The following is a 19,949-nucleotide window of genomic DNA, read 5'->3' as shown; positions in this document are numbered from 1 at the left end:
GAGCTGTATATAGAACATTGAAGTTTGGGGGGAAAGAGAGGCTTTTTTTTTTTTTTTTTCCTGATTTTCATTTTTAGAAACTGCTTCATTTTTGAGTCCTTCTCATGCTTTTGATTAGCTTCTAGCAACACACATTTCTTTGAAAACTCTGAGTACTGCTGTTCTTGTGTGGATTTTTTTTCCCCACTAAGGACTATCCTAGTTTAGTTTCACTGAATTATGAAGTATATGGAAAATATGTTTTTTCAGATCTGTCAGAATATCTATCTTAGGGAGGAGGCAGAACTCCCAAGAAGGGAGTTATCTTGTGTCTCCTAGAGAAAGAACAGAAAATCATTCATCATAGTTTTATATATGTATAGATACATAATTTTACTTCTGTCCTTGTTCTTCTCAACCACAACTGATTTAGGTAAGAATGAGGGTTAAGTCCCAGGGTTGTGAGAAAGCAAGAAAGACTAAACCCTACCAGCTTGGGTTTATAGCAAGACAGCAAATGAGGTATTAGGTATTCTAACTTGAACAGTTTAGTGATTTAGAGTACTTTAATCAGAAGACATTGAGTTAGTCACTCCACACTGGAAGCAAAGTCCTGCTAGATTCCAAGCCTTTGCTTTTTAACTTAGCTGTGCTAGACCTGACCATCCTAATTACCACCAGACTATTGATTTAGACATGGGTTGTGTTCTCAGTGTGACCTGTGTCTTTCTTTGTGTTAACTCTTCAGGGGTGAAGACAGCATTTGCACTTTTAAGCCATTTTCCTAAAGAATAGGTCACCAGCAATTTGGCCAACTGCCTCTTTGAGATTCCCCTGTAGAATTAAGGTTGGGTTTATCAAACATGCATCCACAGGCAAGATTTGGAGTCTGCTGCATTAAGGAGTCTTTATATTTCCATTGTGCTCAGGTACATTATCATACAGTATAGATAGTGTTTAATTCCTCCTGTAAAGAGCACCTTTCATGTGGGGATCTCTTAGTAAATGTTTGGATAGCCTGCATGGCTTTCCCTACATTACCTGCAAAGAAAGTTCTCCATCCTTTTCTGCCCTCAATTGGAGCACTTAGGTATTAACTGCACTTAGATGTTCAGCCTATTAAGGTTCATGTCAGGGAGACAAGTTCTGATTCACCGTGTAAGTGTGGATCCAGGGTATCCAGCCATCTCTGCGGAATCATGTTTGCTCTTTGTTGATGCCTAGCATTATACTAGAAATTGCCATGAGCTGAGTTGGGTTTCTCACCCCTGAGAAATGGATCATGTCACCTGGGAGTTAAAGAAGAAAGTCACTTAGAGCCATTGGCAAAGTGTGGTAACAGGAAGAAGAGAAAATAGCCATGATAAACAAAAGAAGTGAATACTCAACCCAGTAGCTTGCAAAACTTTGCACAAGGCTGACACGCTTTCCCTGTCAGTAACCTTTGCTGGCCATGGAATCTGTTGTGGCTCCTCAGCTCCGCCATGCTAAGTGGTATGTGCAGGAATGACTGTAGCTGTGTTTCAGTAAAACTTTATTTACAAAAACTGGCAGCAGGCTGGATTTGGCCTGCAGGCCATAGTCTGTACATCCCTGTCCAGGACAGCAGAAGAGCCAGTTGAAACACTGATCATCCATTCATCCCGTGTCTGATATAAGTAGGTTTGGGGAGAAGGCCCAGTTGTTTTCACTTCTCACAAGCTCCTGAGGGATGATGATGGCACTCTTGCAGGGACCATCCGGTGAAATCCATCCAGAAGCAAGGAGATTCATATTAATATTCTCTCTCTCTTTCTCTGTGTGTGTCTCTCTCCCTCTTTTTCTGTCTCTTCTTTCTCCTCTTCTCTCTCTTATGTTGCTCTTTTTCCTTCTCTCTCTCCCCCTCTCCTCTCCCCCTCCCTCCCCCCTTCTCCCTCTTCCCTTCCCTCCCCGTACCCCTTCTGGTTGGTTGGTTGCCCTTGGAAGGGAAACCATATATGTTTAAAACTTAGTATCACTCTTACAAAATTTCAAGCAGTCATGTTTATGGGAACTTTGTTGCTGTCTTCCTTACCCCCTGTCCAGTCCCACAGCCTTCTCATAAGTAGCTATCAGAACACCTCCTTGCTCATCCTTCTTATCAGGGTACATTCTGCTCAGTAATCACTGCTCCAGGATTCACAGCTTAGAATAGGCAAGAGATAAGGAACCGGACAGAGTCCTCCCTTCTGTTTTGTTCCTAATGGACACTGCTTCATAGGCTCTGGCTCAGTCAAGCACTGTTTCAGGTGCAGCCTGTGTCTTAACTCACGTAAAATGAGCTTCAGTGTGCTTTGGGGGCTTTGCTGGAGTCCTGCATTAGGGCCGGGAGTTGGTTCTTACAGAGTGATGTTATCCCTCTAGCCTCCCTGATTGCCACTTCCTTCTCCTACTGGCTTCCTGCCTCTACAAGAGAAAAGTGCAAAAGCACTTTTCTTTGAACTGAGTGGGGGACTTGCTGGGGCCACAGTGACTACTGGTGACATCAGCATGAGTAGTACCTCATGCTGGGGTCCGGCTGGAGGGCTGGAGCAGCGGTGAGGCCCAACTGACCTGATTCTAATTGGCGACATTGAGCTGATGTTATTCTTGGCACAGGCAAAGCCATTACTCAGTAGTCTCTGTTAAAGTGATCCTTTGTTAAACTTCTGCTCCCAGCCCCAGTCCCTCTGCCTGCCCTCCCACTCTCTTTTCTGCCTCATCCAGACTGAAAAGGAGCCCAAAAGACAGAAAAAAAGTTAAGGGCATTCTGGTGGCCAAGGCAGAATTGCTGAAGTCTCTTTTTGCAACAGTGGGGGCGAGGAGAGATTTTAAACACATCTGAATGTGTCACGGGTTCTGTTTTCTTTCCAAAGCCCTTTCATTTTTCAAAGATTTAGTTTGTGCGTGAGTATCCCAGAGTAGAAAGACACTGTATCTCTGTGTTCCTCATCCTCTCACCCGTCTGCTCTTTGCGCCCCTTCTCACAGGGAAACAAGTTCAGTTTGGATCCCACGAAGCAGAGGGTTCTGTTCCTCCCGTTAGCAGGACCAGTACCTTGGCATTCACTGTGTATATGACTAGCTGGGAGGCCCTGGGAGGGGGAAGCATGTTGCCACTGATGTGTGTATGCGGTACTGTACAGGTATGGGAGGTTCCCATAGAAACATTCTAGGCTTGTTATGTTGCTCCTAAAAGTCCATTGCATCTGTCTAGAGAAGCTCAGCCCTCTGCCGGGAGGAGCACTGTTTCCCTCAAGCTTCGGGCTGCTGTGTATTTGGGAGTTGTCAGGGGACTGAGTAGAAATCCTTCTGTTTTTTAAGCAATAAGCAGTAGCAGGGAGCTGCTAGCAGGCTAGCCCAGTAGGAGGTACAGGCTATCCCCACAGGAGGTGTCCTTAAATCCTGTGTGTGTGAGAGAGGAAGGGTTGCCTGAGGGCATGCCTGGGAGGAGTTCATGTACATGTGCTGAAGTACGTGGACTCAAATGTTCTGATATGCTACATGCTCATGTTTCTCCTAGTATTTGCGCGTGCGAACACACACACACACACACACACACACACACACACTTTTTTCTTGACCTTTATCTGGAACTCATCTAACACTTGCATTTCTAGCTTTTCATTATTTATTTTTTCTAGGTTACTCTAATGTATTAGATTTTGCCAAGCTAAACTCTCTTCTTCTTTCTTAGTGAAAATACATGAATAATGTGTGTGAAAACTGCCCTACTGGCCTTGGAAATGGTCACATGAGAAACACTTTGATTTAAGTCTTCTCTGTCCAGGGCATGACCTAGAACAGGTTATCGAAACTTCTTCGAATGTCACTTTCTTTCTCTTTAATTGGGAAGTGATGAGAGATTTGTGCGGAAACCACTGGGATTGTAATTCTCAAATGAACAATTAACCAAATGTTACCAAACCAAGTATTGTATTTGTATTGATTCACTGACTCCCTATAACTAACTGCATTTGATTAGCTGTGTTTCTGTTGTTGTCGTTTTGTTTTTGTTTTTGTTTTTGTTTTTGTTTTTTTTTTCAAGACAGGGTTTCTCTGTGTAGCTTTGGCTGTTCTGGACTCGCTTTGTAGAACAGGCTGGCCTCGAACTCAAGAGGTCCACCAGCTTCTGCCTCCCTGAGTGCTAGGATTACAAGTGTGCACCATTATACCTAGCTGATCAGCCACATTTTTCAAAATGAGAAAAAAAAGATTACTCATATAACTTTCTGAGAGTCATATAAGTACAAACAGTAGGATTGGACCCCAGGACTGCCAGCATCGACATCTAAACTCCGGTTACTGGGTGCTGCCCCTGAGGCACACAGTAAAGTGTGTGTGTGTGTGTGTGTGTGTGTGTTTACATAAATAGCAGTAAGTTATTACTGACACATGTATATAGAAAAGTTGTAATTCAGCTGTCTTAACCTCCAGCTATTTCATATACACAGTCTCAAAGAAAATTTATTAAACCTGTTTAAGGCCTAGACACTCTCCCAACCACCTCAAATGCTTACTTAATTCAGTAAGTATCTTAAGGAGTTCCTGGGTGCAAAGACTTTTAAAACTCGCATGTTCTACCCTCCCTTGAACTTCATTATCAAGTCAGAAGGTTAAAAGCTAATGAGCCATGCAAGATCCTGGAAACATGTTCCAGGGGCTTCCAGATTCAGAGCTTATGTACACTCCTGTCTCCTCAGCTATAGCTTTTTTTTCTTTTAACCCTGTTATTAATGATACTGTTTTATTTTTATTTCTGTTAGGTATTATGAGAAAACTTCTAGGGAACATAGCATATGTCTACAAATGTAAATCTTACTAACATTCTTGCATAATTCATATTAGTTTACATTTTCTTTTTTCTATTTTTTTTTTTTCCACCAAGACAGGGTTTTTGTGTGTAGCTTGGCTGTCCTGAACTCACTTTGTAGACCAGGCTGGTCGCAAACTCACATTGATGCACCTGCCTCTGCCTCCCTGAGTGCTGGGATTACAGACTTACGCTTAGGTTTATGGTTTCAATGCCCTATGGATAATAGTCTTAACACGTTGGTCATACTATAGACTATTTTGCTGTGTTAATTCATTGCTGGCAGTGAAAGAAGTCCCCGGGTTGCCTTCAGGTTGCTTTGTAAGGCAGCGGCTGTGATAATGTCCTTCAGTGATTTGGGCAGACACAGCACATGGGAAGTGCTTTCTGTGTGCCAGGTGAATGTTGTCTCTAATCCCTCCATCCCACTGCACCCCATCTCACCACCCCTTCAGCGCGCCGCTCTAGTCACACAGCTGTTCCAGAGGACTTCGGAGTACTTTTCTCTCTCCCTCCTCCTCAGCTCCCTTATTTACATAGGTGTCACTAATGAACTGAGGTACTCGGCCCTCCTGCTGCTGCCCAGCCGCACACTGTCACCCAGAGATAGTGCCATCCCTTAGCAGACCCCAGCTTGGTTGTAGGTGTTTATGCCCCAGTGCTAAGGAGTGTACTTGCTCAGCAAGAGCAGCGGTTCTCAACCTGTGGGTCACAACCCATTTAGGTCCAGATGACCCATCAGAAAACACAGATATTTACATTACGGCTCGTAACAGTAGGAAGTTACTATTGAGTAGGAACTATGAAGCTACAAAGTAGCAGCAAAATAATTTCATGGTTGGGAGTCAGCACAACTGGGAAGGCAGAGAACCGCTCACTGCTCTGGAGGGTTAGGTTGGGGTTTGCTGTAGGACCTTCCTTTCTGCACCCGGCCTTGTGGTTTCTGTCTCTGCACACATAGGGGGAAATTCAAAGCAGTAGTTTTGTGTGAAATGATGAAAGACATCTTTAACAGGAAGAACTCCATCTGAGATGGATGCAGGCACAGGAAAATTGCTTAATGAATACATGACAGCAAGGTCTGTTTAAGGCATGCACAGTAGGCCAACTGCACACAATTCTGGGCCAAATAAAACAAACCATTCATTTCAGGAAAGAGACAAGTTAGATATCTATAAATAGAGAATTTACAGTTGTGATGGAATTTAGTACTTTTTACTATTTCGTTTCACTAATCAAAAGGTATAAGATTCCAACATGTTACTAGGAAATCAGGGGCGCTAATATACAATTAATTATCTACAGCTGCTAGCAAATAAAATACAGAATAGGCCATTGAACATAGAACTCTGAAACTCTCTTTTGTTAATCAGTTGAGCTTTCAGTCTGAGTTCCTTGCTTTACCTTTAATTGACTGAACCTCAGTTACTTGAAAATCCAAAAGTTTCATTATCCAGAACTTTTTGAGACCTAACATGGTACCACAAGTGGGAAATTCCATGCCATAAACAGTTTCATACACAAAATTACTAAAAATCTTCTATAAAATGACCTTCAGGCTCCATGTATAAGGTATACTTCAGCAAATTGCATGTTTGGACTTGGACCCTCTTTCAAGATGACTCATTATATACATGGGTGAAGTCTGTAATCTAAAATATTACCCAAGAATTTTGGGTAAGTGTGTGTGTGTGTGTGTGTGTGTGTGTACTCTTACACATGCATGTATGCATATTTGTGTATATACGAGTATACATATATACTCATGCATGCTGACATTTAAAATAATAATTAGCAAGGATTTGCTTATAGGTGATTTTATTTCCTTTTTATTTTTTATGATTTTGTAGAAAGCAGATTTGGGTCTGGGAAGATGGCTCAGGGTAGACAAATTGCTTGCCGAGTAAGTGTAAGGACCTGAGTTCAGATTCCATCCCCCATGTAAAAACTGGGTGTGATGATGCACGCCTGCAATCCCAGGCCGAGAAGACTGAAACAGGAGGAACCAGAGCTTTCTTGCTAACCAGTCCAGTCAACTGGGCAATGCTAGGTTCAGGAAGAGATTTGCTTTAGATAAATATTCCCTAAAAGGAAGTCAACATAACACAGTGAAGGGAGGCATGAGAGTGTGGTGACCATTTTATACCCACAGTTATAAATCCCAGCTTACTACGAAGTAACCACGTTCTCATGGACAAATGATTTCATGTTTGTGAGCCATCAGTGTAACTTGTATTTGCCTAATTTGATTCTTGTCTTGGAGGCTTACTGCCTCCGTCTGCTAACAGTGCCTAGTTCTGGAAGTTTCTAGCCTCCATACAATCTGATCTAGGCCTAAAATATTTTCAGCCTCTGAGACTTACTGCTGAATAAGCTTGCCCTTTCTAGATTTCTGAACTCTGGCTGGCTGGTTCAACTCAGCTGTCCTGGCTCAAAGTCCTCTCCAAGCTGGCTTTTCTCAGCTTCTGACTGAATTTCTCTCCTTGGCCTCAAACTAACTCTAGCAATCTGTTGTAATCTTCTGGCTTCTTCTCATTCTCTGGCTTGTTCTGTCTTCATCTGTGCCTAGCTTGTTACCTCTTGAAACTGTCTCTGTAAAACTCTGTCTGTAAAATTGCCTCCTCTCTATCTGTCTGTCTGTCTTTCTTTCTCTGTCTCTTTCTCTTCTCTGTCTCTCAACCAAACTGCCTAAACAGCACTGACCACAACTCAGAGATCTGCATGGCTCTATCTCCTTTGTGCTGGGATTAAAGGCATGTATCACCTGGACCTAAGCTTTTCTTTTCCTGAAACTTGCTCTATACCAGGCTGGCCTTGAACTCGGAGATCCACTTGCCTCTGCCTCCTGGGATTAAAGCATGTCTGTATTACAGCAAAATGACAAAGACCTAGAAGGTCTTTGGATGTGATTTCTTGACAGAGGAGCCATGTTCTATATTAAAATTCCTCTACAGTGTGCCTTCTATAAACAGAGATGATGGTACAGCCCACTGCAGATGATTGGTGGAAGTTTAGCTGAGTTTAACATGTAAAGCATTTAGAGCAATGCTGACCCATGATAAAGAGTTCGCTAAAAATTAATTCCTTTTAAACTGAGCAATCCTAGCGCTTGGGCATCTGAGAGAGGTGGGTATCAGAGTTTAAAGTAAGCCTGGCCTCAGAATGAGATCTTGTCTCAAAAAAAGAAAAAAATTTCAGCTGCTCTCAGCATAGCTTTTCATTGTGGTAAAAATCACATAAATTAAATACACCCTCTTAGCAATTTTGGCAGTCCAGTACAGTGTTGTTAACTGTGCATGTTCGCTGTACAGCAGATTTCTACAGCACATGCCTGATGTGGGATAGGAACTCAAATCTCACCGACAATGTTTCCTCTGCTTCCTCCCATCAGCTGGCGCTGCCATTTTACTTTCTGTTACCAAGGATTTGGTTACTTCACGTTTTTCATATACATAGGCTATTGTAGGACTTGCCTTTCTGTGACTGTTTTATTTCGCTTAGCATCACATTCTTAAGTTTTATCCATACTGTAGTATCAAAGACCAGCTTTGACATCACAAGGTACACTGAGGCAGGGCATAGATAGGGGGCTGGTTGATGACCCAGCAGACTTTCTCTGAGGGTAACAAGCTTGATTCTCCAGGCCAGAAAAGACGGAGGTTTCCACTGATGGTGGCAAGTGCAGGCCATATTTCTGGTAGGGCCTGCTACTGAAGGTAGCTAACATCTAAGAAAAGGAAAGAAGGAGAAAGAAGACCTGCTCATGCACACACACATACATACACATTCACACATCAGGTGGATGGAGCAAACTCCGAAGATTGACTTCCAACAACTTTATTTTTTCTCCCACAGCTTATATATCCCAGCAAAATCTTTCAGGCAGTACAAACATTACAGTGTGGTTACAGTCTCTTTTTCCATAAGTGAATAATTACAATGAGTATACATAAGAAAAACATGTGCTCCAGTACCCTCACATGATCAAATGTTTTATGTATTATAGGTGAAAAACAAATATTAAAAAAATTATTTCCCCCAGAAGCAGAAAGACACACACGGTATATGCTCACTCATGTAAACATATAATATAGGATAAACCTACTAAAATCTGTACACCTAAAGAAACTAATCAAGAGTAAGTAAGGACTCTGACTAAAATGCTCAACCCCCATCCCGAAAGGCAAAGAGGATGGACATCAGAAGAGAAAAAAAAACAGGAAACAAGTTAGGAACCTGCCACAGAGGGCCTCTGAAAGGCTCTTCCCTGCAGACTATCAAAGCAGATGCTGAGACTTATGGCCAGCTGTTGGGCATAAGTGCATGGAATCTTATGAAAGAAGTGGGAAATAGTAAGATCTGGAGAGGACAGGAGCTCCACAAGGAAAGCAACAGAACCAAAAAATTTGAACACAGGGGTCTTTCCAGAGACTCATACTCCAACCAAGTACCATGCATGGAGATAACCTAGAACCCCTGCACAAATTGTAGCCCATGGCAGTTCAGTGTCCAAGTTGATTCCATAGTAATGGGAACAGGGACTGCCTCTGACATAAACTGATTGGCCTGCTCCTTGATCACCTCCCCCTGATGAGGGAAGCAGCCTTACCAGGCCTCAGAAGATGACAATGCAGCCACTCCTGAGATCTGATAAACTAGGATCAGAAGGAAGGAGAGGAGGACCTCCCCTATCAGTGGACTTGGGAAGGGGCATGTGTGAAGAAGGGGGAGAGAAGGTGGGATTGGGAGGGGAGGAGAGAGGGGTTTATGGGGGGATACAAAGTAAATAAAGTGTAATTAATAAAAGTTTAAAAATAAATAAATAAATAAAATTATTTTCTAGAACCCATATACATTTGTAACTAAGCAACTTGTTATACATTTACAAAGTAGGAGCAAGCAAGGTAATTTCACAGCCAGAGTTTCTTTACCAACAGGCTGTAAGTTGAGGCTACAAAGAAAGAACCAAGTATCTTAAAAAGTAATCTTATAAAAACTTAAAAGAATCACAAACCTAAACTTTTATATAAAAGCCAATAAGCTGGGTGGTGTTGGCACAGGACTTTAATCTCAGCACTCTGGAAGCAGAGGCAGGCGGATCTCAGGTCAAGGCCACCCTGATCTACAGACCGACTTCCAGGACAGCCAAGGCTACAACAGAGAAACCCTGTCTTGAAAAAACAAAACAATCAGCCATTTCTACTTTAAATCCTCAAGCTGTACACCTGCTCATTAACAATTATTAAATCACATCAGGAAGCTGAGGGCAAAATGGGTACAAGAAATCAACCACCTTGAAGCCCAGCTTCAGTGAGTCACATCTGCTAGTGTTAGTTGGGTATAGTTCTTGCTCACCAACCTCAAAAAGTCCCTAGCTCAGCTATTAAGAATGAGCTTTTCTGAACTTCAAATTGTTTCCTAGGTTTTCTTTATCCGCATCATTGACAAAAACATCTTCACCTAACCTTGCTAAGCAATCTGTTTTTCCAAGTTCTTTCTAGGGTAGTGGTTATTGCTAACATTCTATGGTGGTTGAATCATTCATCTGCTCCAGCAGCAATGCCTGAAAGAGATCAGGTATTATTATTGTGAGTGCCAGTGCTACTGGCCAGTGAGGGGCTGGACGCCCCCTTAGAGTTTCCATACAACTCACACACTACAAGGGATGTGCTGAGCACAGGGCAACAAGCAGAGCTGTGCTCCATAACAGCATGACGTCCTCAGGACGCATAGTCCTGGGGGTTATGCCTCTCCAGGACACAGCCATCATGGTTGTGCTAACCAGTGGGCCACAGTCTGTGAGTTCAAAAGCTGTTTTCCTGTTCCTCCTACCCGGCACCCGAAACTATAGCATGTGGAGAAAATGTTCCCACCACACATGAAGTGTCCATTTCCAAAATAGAATGTTCTAACTGGATAAGAATATGCTGTTATCTATGTGTACCACATTTCTTTTTCCGTTTTTTCATCAGTAAATAGTTAAGTTGCCTCTTTATTTTGGCTATATCAATAATGTTTCACCAGACCTTAAATGCACATAGTATTGTAATTTCAACCTGGAAGATTTAGTTAAACTTTCTGTGCTTCTCCCAGAAGTAGAACTTGGTTAAGATGAAATTAGATGTGTCTTGGGAGAAGGTCCAGGCTCATAAAATATTAATTAGCTATTTATTTGGACAACTAAAAAGGGATGTATAATTAGTTTATTCACAGTTGCTAGAGAGAGAAATATGAGAGTAAGTTTAAATGGATTACTACCAGGATAAAATGAATATTCTTTAGAATAGTATCTGTAAATTGTTAACACATATTTCCAAAGACAGAGCTGCCTTATAAATTGTAGAAGGAAAAACAGCATCATTATCACATTATGGTGGACCTTTTATAGAGTACATGCCATTTCTGCATCATGGCCAAAGGAAAGTCAAGGAACAAAAGGAAAGCTTTGGAGCAAAAGAATATGAAGGCAGTGGAGATAGCCCAGTCTGTCAGGCAAGCAAACATGAAGGCCTGAGTTACACACACCATAATCTCAGCCAGTGTGTGTGTGTGTGTATGTGTGTTTTCAAAGTGGATAATGAAAATTTGAAATACTGTTTTTATCATTCTATTTAAACATGTTACAGCTTTACTTATATGACTAGCAATTATAAACCTATCCCATGTTGCTGTGTAATATTTTACTGTTGGTCTTAAGTCAGATTTGATAACTGTAGTGACAATTCTGGAACTTTGGTTACTTTTAAAAACACAGAAATATTAGAAGAATATATTTTCATTTTAATCCACGTGTGAACACAGCTTTCGGGCTGCTTCGGACTGTGCACAGTAGCTATGATTGCCTCTTGCTTTAGCAGAGGTGTGTCAGATCTTTATTACTTTGTGGGTTCTTCTTTCCTTTTGTTTCTTCTTTGCTTGTTGCTTTGATTCAGAGATCTCTATCTTTCTCCCCTTTCTCTTCTTTCTAGTGATAGGGGGTGAAACGGTTGGGGGGAAAATAAAAGGTGGGAAAAAGAAGGACCCATAAAGTAATAAAGACCAACTACGGGTAACCATATAGAAAATATATAATCAAGGGGCTGGAGAGATGACTCAGTGGTTGAAGCATTGACTGCTCTTCCAGAGGATCTGGGTTCAAATTCCAGCACCCACATGGCAGCTCACATCTGTCTGCAACTCCAAGATTTGACACTCTCACAAAGATATATATGCAATTAAAGCACTAATGCACATAAAATAAAGGTAAATAATTTTTAAAAAGAAAATATATAATCATTAAAAACATTAGGTCTACCTTTAGAGATATGACAAGAAAGCTGGTCTCAAAACATGAGATGTCATGTGTTCCCATTTCTGTAAGTGCCTAGAAATGTATATATATACACAGAGAATATCTTCTCTGTGTGAGATGTTAGCAGGTATATCCTTGAGTAGAATTGGAGCTGACTTTTAACAGTTTTCCCTTTTCAAATGAACACGTGTTAAAGAAACTCAAGTGTTTTGAGAAAGATGAACCCTCTGCCTGCCAAGCTTTTGTGTGCATGTGCCATTGTATTCACATAGTGCTGGGCATGGAGGGAGCAAGGAAGGAAGTGGAGAGCAAAGCAGAACCACTAGTCATCTGCGTCCTGAGTGACCACCCGAACACCACCCTCCCCCTGTGTCTGAGCAACTGCCTCTGTTGTTAGGTTTGGAATGGGGCTGCTGATGAAGCTAGGCAAGCCATGAGATATTTTAGGGCAAATTATCTTCCTTGTAGTCATGCACAGCGGCCCTGGCCCAAGTCAGTTGCTTTTAACTCCAAGACAAATAGCATCTCCAGTTTGGCTAGCTATGAGGAGTCTGGGGCTTATAAGTACATTCAGTTATCTGGTTTTAATTATTTTCATTGCACCTCAGATATCAGTTAATGCAGTTAATGTAGGGACTGTCTATTGAAGCATACTTGTTTCACTGGTTGATGATATGAATTTCAAAGTTGTTCTGTTCGGGTAAGCACTTGTATCTGCCTCCTGTACAGTAAGTCATCAGAAGCATTGAGGCTTTCTTCCTTGTTCATTGCTTTTAGAAATGGAAGGATGTGCTCTTGTACCTTAGGTAGCTCAGTATCCTGTCTCTGACTTTTGTGTGGTGGTCTCCCTCCATACGCAAACAGTAGCATTTCTGGGTTTCAGCTCCATCCTTGCCCAAGCCATGGTCCTGCTCAGAGCACAGCAGCACCAAGAGCTGCTCTTTCTTTCCCTCAGTCCTGAGTCTTGTCCCAGTTGACAAACATTGTGAGTGGAAGACAGCCAAAAACTGCATACGCTGTAAAACAAAGGCCTTTTAGAAGCTTGCTTTTGCCAAAATATAAACAGCTTCCCTACCCTCACCTTGGCTCCAAGGTTTTCTAGAGCATCATAAGCTCTCTCAAAAGTTGTAAAGTGTTTTTTTCTCTGAACAGCTCTCGGCCTGGTGGTAGAGCAGTGTGTGAATAGTAGTTTGAGTGTATAAGTAAATAAACCATCCCTATCTATTGTGCAAGAAACTGTACCATCCCTGCCTGTGAGCTGCCACAGAGGAGCCTTTTGGAAGTAGCTTTCTATGCTCACTAATGGGCATTTTATCCTAGTTAGGTCAAAATGTGATGTAAAGAAAATGCTACCTACTATCTTTCCTCCTCTGAAATGAAAGGGACACACCGGTGCTGCTCTGCTCAAACAGAGGCATGTTGCTGCTTCCCCTCCCTTGGTGCTCCAGGAGTAAATTGAGAGTTTCTACTGCAGAGATCCCTGCTCTATCATAGGCCAGCCTAAGTGAAGGCCAAAAGAAGTGTTTTTTCTGGAAGAAAAAAATTAAAGCCTCCTAGAACTTAATCTCTGAACAGCATTATCTTTCTAGTAAGAGGCCAGATTCTGCTTCCCCCATGACTTCTGTGACCTTTCCAGTGGCAGCCTGTGTGCTTCTATCAGAAACCCCTCCTTCCCACCCACGAGCACCCTGTGCTGTGGGAAAAGGAGGACCTTTCCAGTCCTTTGCCTGGGGCTATGCCAACCCTCAAGCTATAGTTTTCTGAGTCTCCTTGCTGTGGTATGGCTGTTTTCTGCACCCAGCAAAGCAGCAGGAGACACGGATATGTTGAGCAGGCCAATAGAATCACTTCTGACTCCCAGCTGGAGTCATGCCCTGCATGACAGCCACCCACCATCACCCCTTTATTGCTGATAATTGTGTATCTGAACCTCTTGTGTCTTGAGAAGGAGCTTCATCTACTACTTCTGTCTTTTTACACATGGTTATCAGGAGAAAGAATCCCCACAATCTGTGATTGGTAGAGTGGCAGAATTAAAGCCAAGATGCAGGGAAGAGGGAGGGAGCCTAGAGTCTAAGCACACTCACAGTTCTGCTTTTAAGGAGCCCCCAGTGTTTCCTAGGCTGTTTCTTAGCGGATGCGATTGTGTTAACCTTGTCCTGACTAGCCTCAGCTTCAGCGAGCTGCCCAGGGACTTGTCCGCACTGCTGAGTCTAACATTGATGTGATGTCAGCTGGCATATGTCACCATACACAATGGCGAGCACTTCATTGTCCATTGAGTGTATCGAGTGTGGTCATCAGACCACAGGCCACAGCTTTCTTACTGGAGAAAGTGCTTCCTGAAGTACAGTCTATGCCTGTTGTGTTAAAGCTTAAGTAAGTTGAGTCTGTGTAGACTGAGAATCAGTTAAATCAGGATTACAATTATCTGCAAGTAGCAGCTAACCTCTCCCTACCCAGTAACTGAGTTAAGCATGTTAGAGGGGTTTCCCCATGTAATTAGAAATCTGTGGAAATCGGCTTTTCCAGACACCGTGGTGCCGTCAGAAGCCCATGCTCCTTCTGCTCTGTCTTCAGCAAACCTACTGACTTTGTTCATCCTATTCCATCCCCCGCTGGCAGGCTGTCCATCCCCCTCTTCCCAGGTTATCTAGCGGGAAGCAGAGCAGTGTCAGCAAAGGCTGTGATCCACGGTCTGTCAGTTCTGAAAGAGCTGCCCTAAAACCACACCCTGCACTTCTGCCTATGCCTCAGGGTCCAGAACTGTGCCGTGTGCTTGTATTTAAGTAGAAGAGAAATAGGAAGTATAATTTTTACTGTTTTAAGGTGAGCATGCATTATTCGGACAGAATCAGAACAGTGTTACTAGAAAGAAAAGGAGATGTGGTAATGTGTAGGCCAGCCTAACCTAAGTAAGAATTTCTGCATACTTCATTTTGCTCTGGAAGGACCTTGCAGAGAATTTGCACTTAGGAAAAGTAAACTGTCCTTCGTTTGGATCTGCAGAAAACTTGTATATAATTGGATATAATAATACCCAGAATTGGATATAATATATACCCTACACTCTAGGTACTAAAATCTAGAAAAAGGCTCTACCCCAACATTATATGCATATGCAGGTCTACATGCCTGTTACTAGAAAATCAAGTTGTTGCTTTAAAATTTACATATTTATTTTTATGTGCATTGGTGTTTTGCCTGTATGTATGTCTGAAGGTGTTCAGTTCCCTGGAACTGAAGATGGTTGTGATCCGCCATTTGGGCCCTGGGAATTGAACCTTGGGCCTCTGGAAGAGCAGTCGGTGCTCTTGTTCACTGAGCCATCTCTCCAGCCCTGAGTTGTTACTTTAAAAATAAATAAATAAATAAACAAGCAAACAAACAAATAAATAAATAAATGAGAGCTGGGCAGCTAGGCAAAGGTGGTGCACGCCTTTAATCCCTTCACTCGGGAGGTGGATCTCTGAGTTTGAGGCCAGCCTGGTCTACAGAACAAGTTCCAGGACAGCCAAATCCCATACAGAGAAACCCTGTCTCAGACAAGCAAAAAGCTACTCTGCCGCTGAGTGTTTCTGTGTGCATTCACTCTCTGTTTGTGGTGTGAATGTTATTAAGCATCGGGCACTCTGGGTACAACAGAAATTAATCACAGGGACTTGGGAGGTGGTCCAGCAAGTCAAGTCTTAGCTGCACAGGCATGAGAAGCCCACATTCCCTACTGCCTACCTAAGGGTTAGCTGGCACCAAAGTTGTCCTCAGCCACCACATGTGCATTCATACGCACAAGCACACACTCATGTGCTCCTTCTAAAAAACTTTTAAACAAGCAATAAAAAAAAAAAAAAAAAGACGGGCACAGTGGCACATGCCTGTGATCCCAGTACTCAGGGAGGCAGAGGCAGGTGGATCTCTGTGAATCTGAGGCCAGCCTGGTCTACAAAGAGAGTCCAGGACAGCCAGGGCTACACAGAGAAACCCTGTCTTGAAAAACAAACGAATAAAAAGAAAAAAGAATGATCAAACAAATCCAACCATTTTCATTGTGTAGTGTTTAGAAAAGAAGAAAACTTTGTTTGTAAATGGCTGCCGTACATGGTAGAATGGCCTGACTCTGATAAGAACCACATAAATACATGTTTATAAATGTTCAGAAGAGGAAAAGATTATTTCTGCCAGAAAGAATTGAGTAACTATGACCTGAAAACCTAAGCATATGTTTTCATTTTAAGAGTTTGCGTTCCCAGCTAGTGAGCATCATCATAAGACCAGAAAATATATGTTAGAAAAATGCATAACCAACTACCATTAGCACAGGATTACAGGTAGGTGTGCTCTTCGGTTCCTCCATAAACCAAGAAAGAGGTTTGGGAAGGAATGAGCGTGTGTTGAGTGTCTGTGTGTGTGTGTGTGTGTGTGTGTGTGTGTGTGTGTGTGTTCATGTACATGTGATGCTTTGGCTAATGTCCAGGCACCTTTGTTGAATGCCTAGCCTACAGTCTTCACTTAACCTCCAGTGGTCCAGCAATGCAATTACAAGTACCTACAAGAGACTTAAGGCTCAGAGAGGTTAAATAACTGAGGCCAGTTAGTGAGCATCAGACCCACATTTGAGCCCCAGCCCAAATAAAGGAAAGGCCACCCTTCCCACAGTCCGTGTGTCCCTCTGTCTTTTACTGTGGCCAACCTGAGCCACAGCAGACGGGTGGCTTGAACCAGTCAGGTTCTTTGTCTTATAAACCTCTGTTCCCGGTCAAGCATTTCAATCAACAGAGTCACTCCAAACAAGACTCCTCAACTCAGTCCCTGTCACTGAGTGCCTGAGTCCCTAGCCAGACTTTGGGACTCAGTTCCCAAAATAAAATCCCCCAAAGTCATGCACACAGCCTCTCAAGTCATCTTTTAAACTTTTTCTATATATAACTTACAAAAAAACAAAATAATTCTGGTACAGGCTTTTAAAAGTTGCTGTTTCCTGAAAGCGTTCCCCTTCATTCATTCATTCATTCATTCATTCATTCATTCATTCATTCATTCCCTTCATGTCAGGTCCATTCATGTGGAGACAGCATTAACCCATCTGTCTTTACATGTTGTATCTAGTGGTGGAAGTCAATTTCAGGATATCCTTTTATTTAAAAAGTACTCTATTTTGTCGGTCATTATTTTCACTTAATATGACTTTACAATTAAAGTTCTCACAATGAATGCCTGTTGAAAGCAGTATTTATCCTATTGAGGACCAATAACAACTAATTCTACTGAGTTAAATAAGAGTAAATAAATAAAAATTTTGTTACATGGCACTGGGAAAAGATGGCTCAGCATTAGCATTTGCCTTACCAATGTGAGAGCTTGAGTTCAGATTCCCAGGACCAACATAATGCCAGGTAGAGTTTTAGCTAGCTTGTCATTCAGCCTCAGGAGACAGAGACAGAAGGGTCACAGAGCAAGATGGCTAGTGAGAGCATCCATATCACTGTACTCTGAATTTGATTAAGAGGCCCTGCTCAGATGACTAAGATAGAAGAACCATCAAGGCTGATTTCCAGCATCAACCTTACACATACGTTACATGACCTTACAGAAACACAAACACATACATAGAAAAAAGAAAAACTATCACTAAGCATCAATTTGAAAGAAAAGTACCTTCACTTCCACAGACTGTGTGGCACTTGCCACGTTTTGTGGGTGCTTTGGGTTTTTGTAGGCCTACCTCCTGCAGAAGGTACCCAGTGTCAGTTTTGTATTCATCATATGATGTGTTCATGTAGTGAACTTATTTTGTGTGTTGTCAAACGTTACATCTTAGGTTAAATTTTAGATCAGTGAAGTGTTACTGTGTTGGGATTCTGAAACTAGCCCTCAGGGTCATGCATGGCTTGGTGGCTCCTAGTTTCTGTTCCTGCCTCGTTTCTCCAACCGTTTTGTCATGGTGCCCAGGTCACCTTCCTCCAATCTTCAGACCTTCTGGGACAGTGATTCAGGGTCCTGAAGTGGTCTAGTATCCCAGCCAGGTTTCCAAACTGTTTTCCTCTGACCCAGAAGGACATTCATTAAACACTCTCTGAGTTGAATGAACAGTGAAGGGAGCTAAACCGAGAGACCAAATGCTTTTCTCATTCATCTGTATTGACTAACACCTAGCGCCTAGGTGCTCTAATTTCTGAGTCAGTGTGCTTTCAAAAGCCCCTGGCACTCTTCTTTAAGAGACCCCTCTTCTTTGAATCATGATCTGTCCTGACAACCTTAAGGAAGCTTCTCCTTAAACTTGCTTAACAGTTTCCCTTTTTCTTTGAGCCCCCCATTACAAATCACTTCAGGCAGGAGTGATGAAGGAGCCCTCCATTGATCATTTCTTTTTCTTTTCCTTATAGGCAATCTTTGGCAGCCAGACACTGCCTAACTCCAGTTTGTGGACAATGAATAACGGTGCAGGCTGCAGAATTTCAAGTGCCACAGCTGGTGGGCAGAAGCCAAACACCCTGCCACAAAAAGTGGTACCACCTCCAGGTTCCTCTACCTTGGTCTCCAAGCCCACCTCCAATCACAAACAAGTGCTCAGAAAGGCAGCATCCCAGAGGGCTTCCAAGTAAGTTATTTGTGATGGTTCGTGCAGTTTCCAGTGTCACACCAATCCTAACAGCACTCACTAGAAAGCTTTCAGGACACCTGACGAGAAACACTGCCGTAGTTACAGATTGAAATCTCCTGGGGAGGAATTGACCCGAGAAGTATCTGGGCTCTCACCTCTGGGAGGGACAGCCACTGTGCTCTAAGGTTGCCCAGTAATGGCTAACCGACTATGCTGGCCCCTGACAGGGCTGCAGACAGTGTACCAGGTAACGGTCCTGGACTGTCTGCTTAGAGAAAGGAGGTAAAAGTGTTTCCCTCAAGTGTGTCTCCGCTTGCTCACTTTGCAAAATCAGATCCTTTCAATTTCATGTCCGATTCAGCCCTCTTTTCCCTTTGTTTGCACATTGGTGTTTAGATGGTTAACTTCATCAGCATTAATCAAAGAACTGTGTAGCAGTGGTATTCCTGATGCCCTTTGTAAACCACCTGTTTTATACTAAAAACAACAGCCCCGTGCCTGGCATGCACTGTCCTTCCTCTACCTTCAGCCCTTTAGTCAGTTAACTAGAAATAGATTGGCAGGGTGTTTGCTCTAGCAGTTTTCTCCATTTTAAAACCAGGTACCCAACCAAAGTCTGAGAGATACAGGCATTTTCTGCCTGTGGATGGATACCTAGGGGTTTTTACTTATTGCTCTTACTCATTAAGACTCCTCCTCATTTGTCCTTCACAAGCTTAATTTTAGTTGTCAGAAACTCAGAACATGTACTTACTGCTTTTTCCCCTTTGGAGGGTGAATCAAATTGTGGACTTGAATGGAAACAATTCCATGTGGCTCTCTTTAACTATATTGATGCCATTATTCATTTACCCAGCAAATATTTACTCAGCACCTGCTATGCATTGTAGTGATGGAGCACTCTCTGGAGCCGGAGAGAAGGACAGTGGGAAGGCTACAGGTGAATGCTAGTGGAAAGACAGAAAAGAAACTGTGTGCCCCTCCTGCCCTGCACCAGAAAATAGAGTGAACTTCTGAGGAGTGTAGCCCCTGTACCCAGCCTACTGAGCTCCTACCTCATTATACATTGATTGATTGCCATGCTGAGCATGTTACTTAATCACTTGGTCTTGGTCTCTTCATTTGTCGTAATGGGGCTGTAATCACCTACTTCATAGGTAAGTGGATAAACAGGAACTAAGTGAGCTTTAATCATCCTCTGATGGATGTTTAGACACTCTCTTGCAGTCTGAAACGCTAACAGCTAACCATTTGAAAGCATGTGTTGAA

General features: G+C 42.6%; 1 protein-coding gene across 9 annotated transcripts in view; it reads left to right on the top strand.

Moving 5' to 3' along the window:
• Window positions 1–19,949, top strand: part of Ttll5 (tubulin tyrosine ligase like 5) — a 247,553-nt gene that overhangs the window by 179,431 nt on the left and 48,173 nt on the right. For all 9 annotated transcript variants that reach the window (XM_055592889.1, XM_055592892.1, XM_055592890.1 and 6 more), the window contains one exon: window positions 18,463–18,677. In XM_055592889.1, coding sequence (XP_055448864.1) covers window positions 18,463–18,677 — 215 coding nt within the window. The remainder of the gene's footprint in view (window positions 1–18,462; window positions 18,678–19,949) is intronic.

This window comes from Psammomys obesus, unplaced genomic scaffold, assembly GCF_907164565.1.
Source record: "Psammomys obesus unplaced genomic scaffold, mPsaObe1.curated_primary_1811, whole genome shotgun sequence".
NCBI lineage: Eukaryota > Metazoa > Chordata > Mammalia > Rodentia > Muridae > Psammomys > Psammomys obesus.
This window is presented reverse-complemented; position numbering and strand designations above follow the sequence as displayed.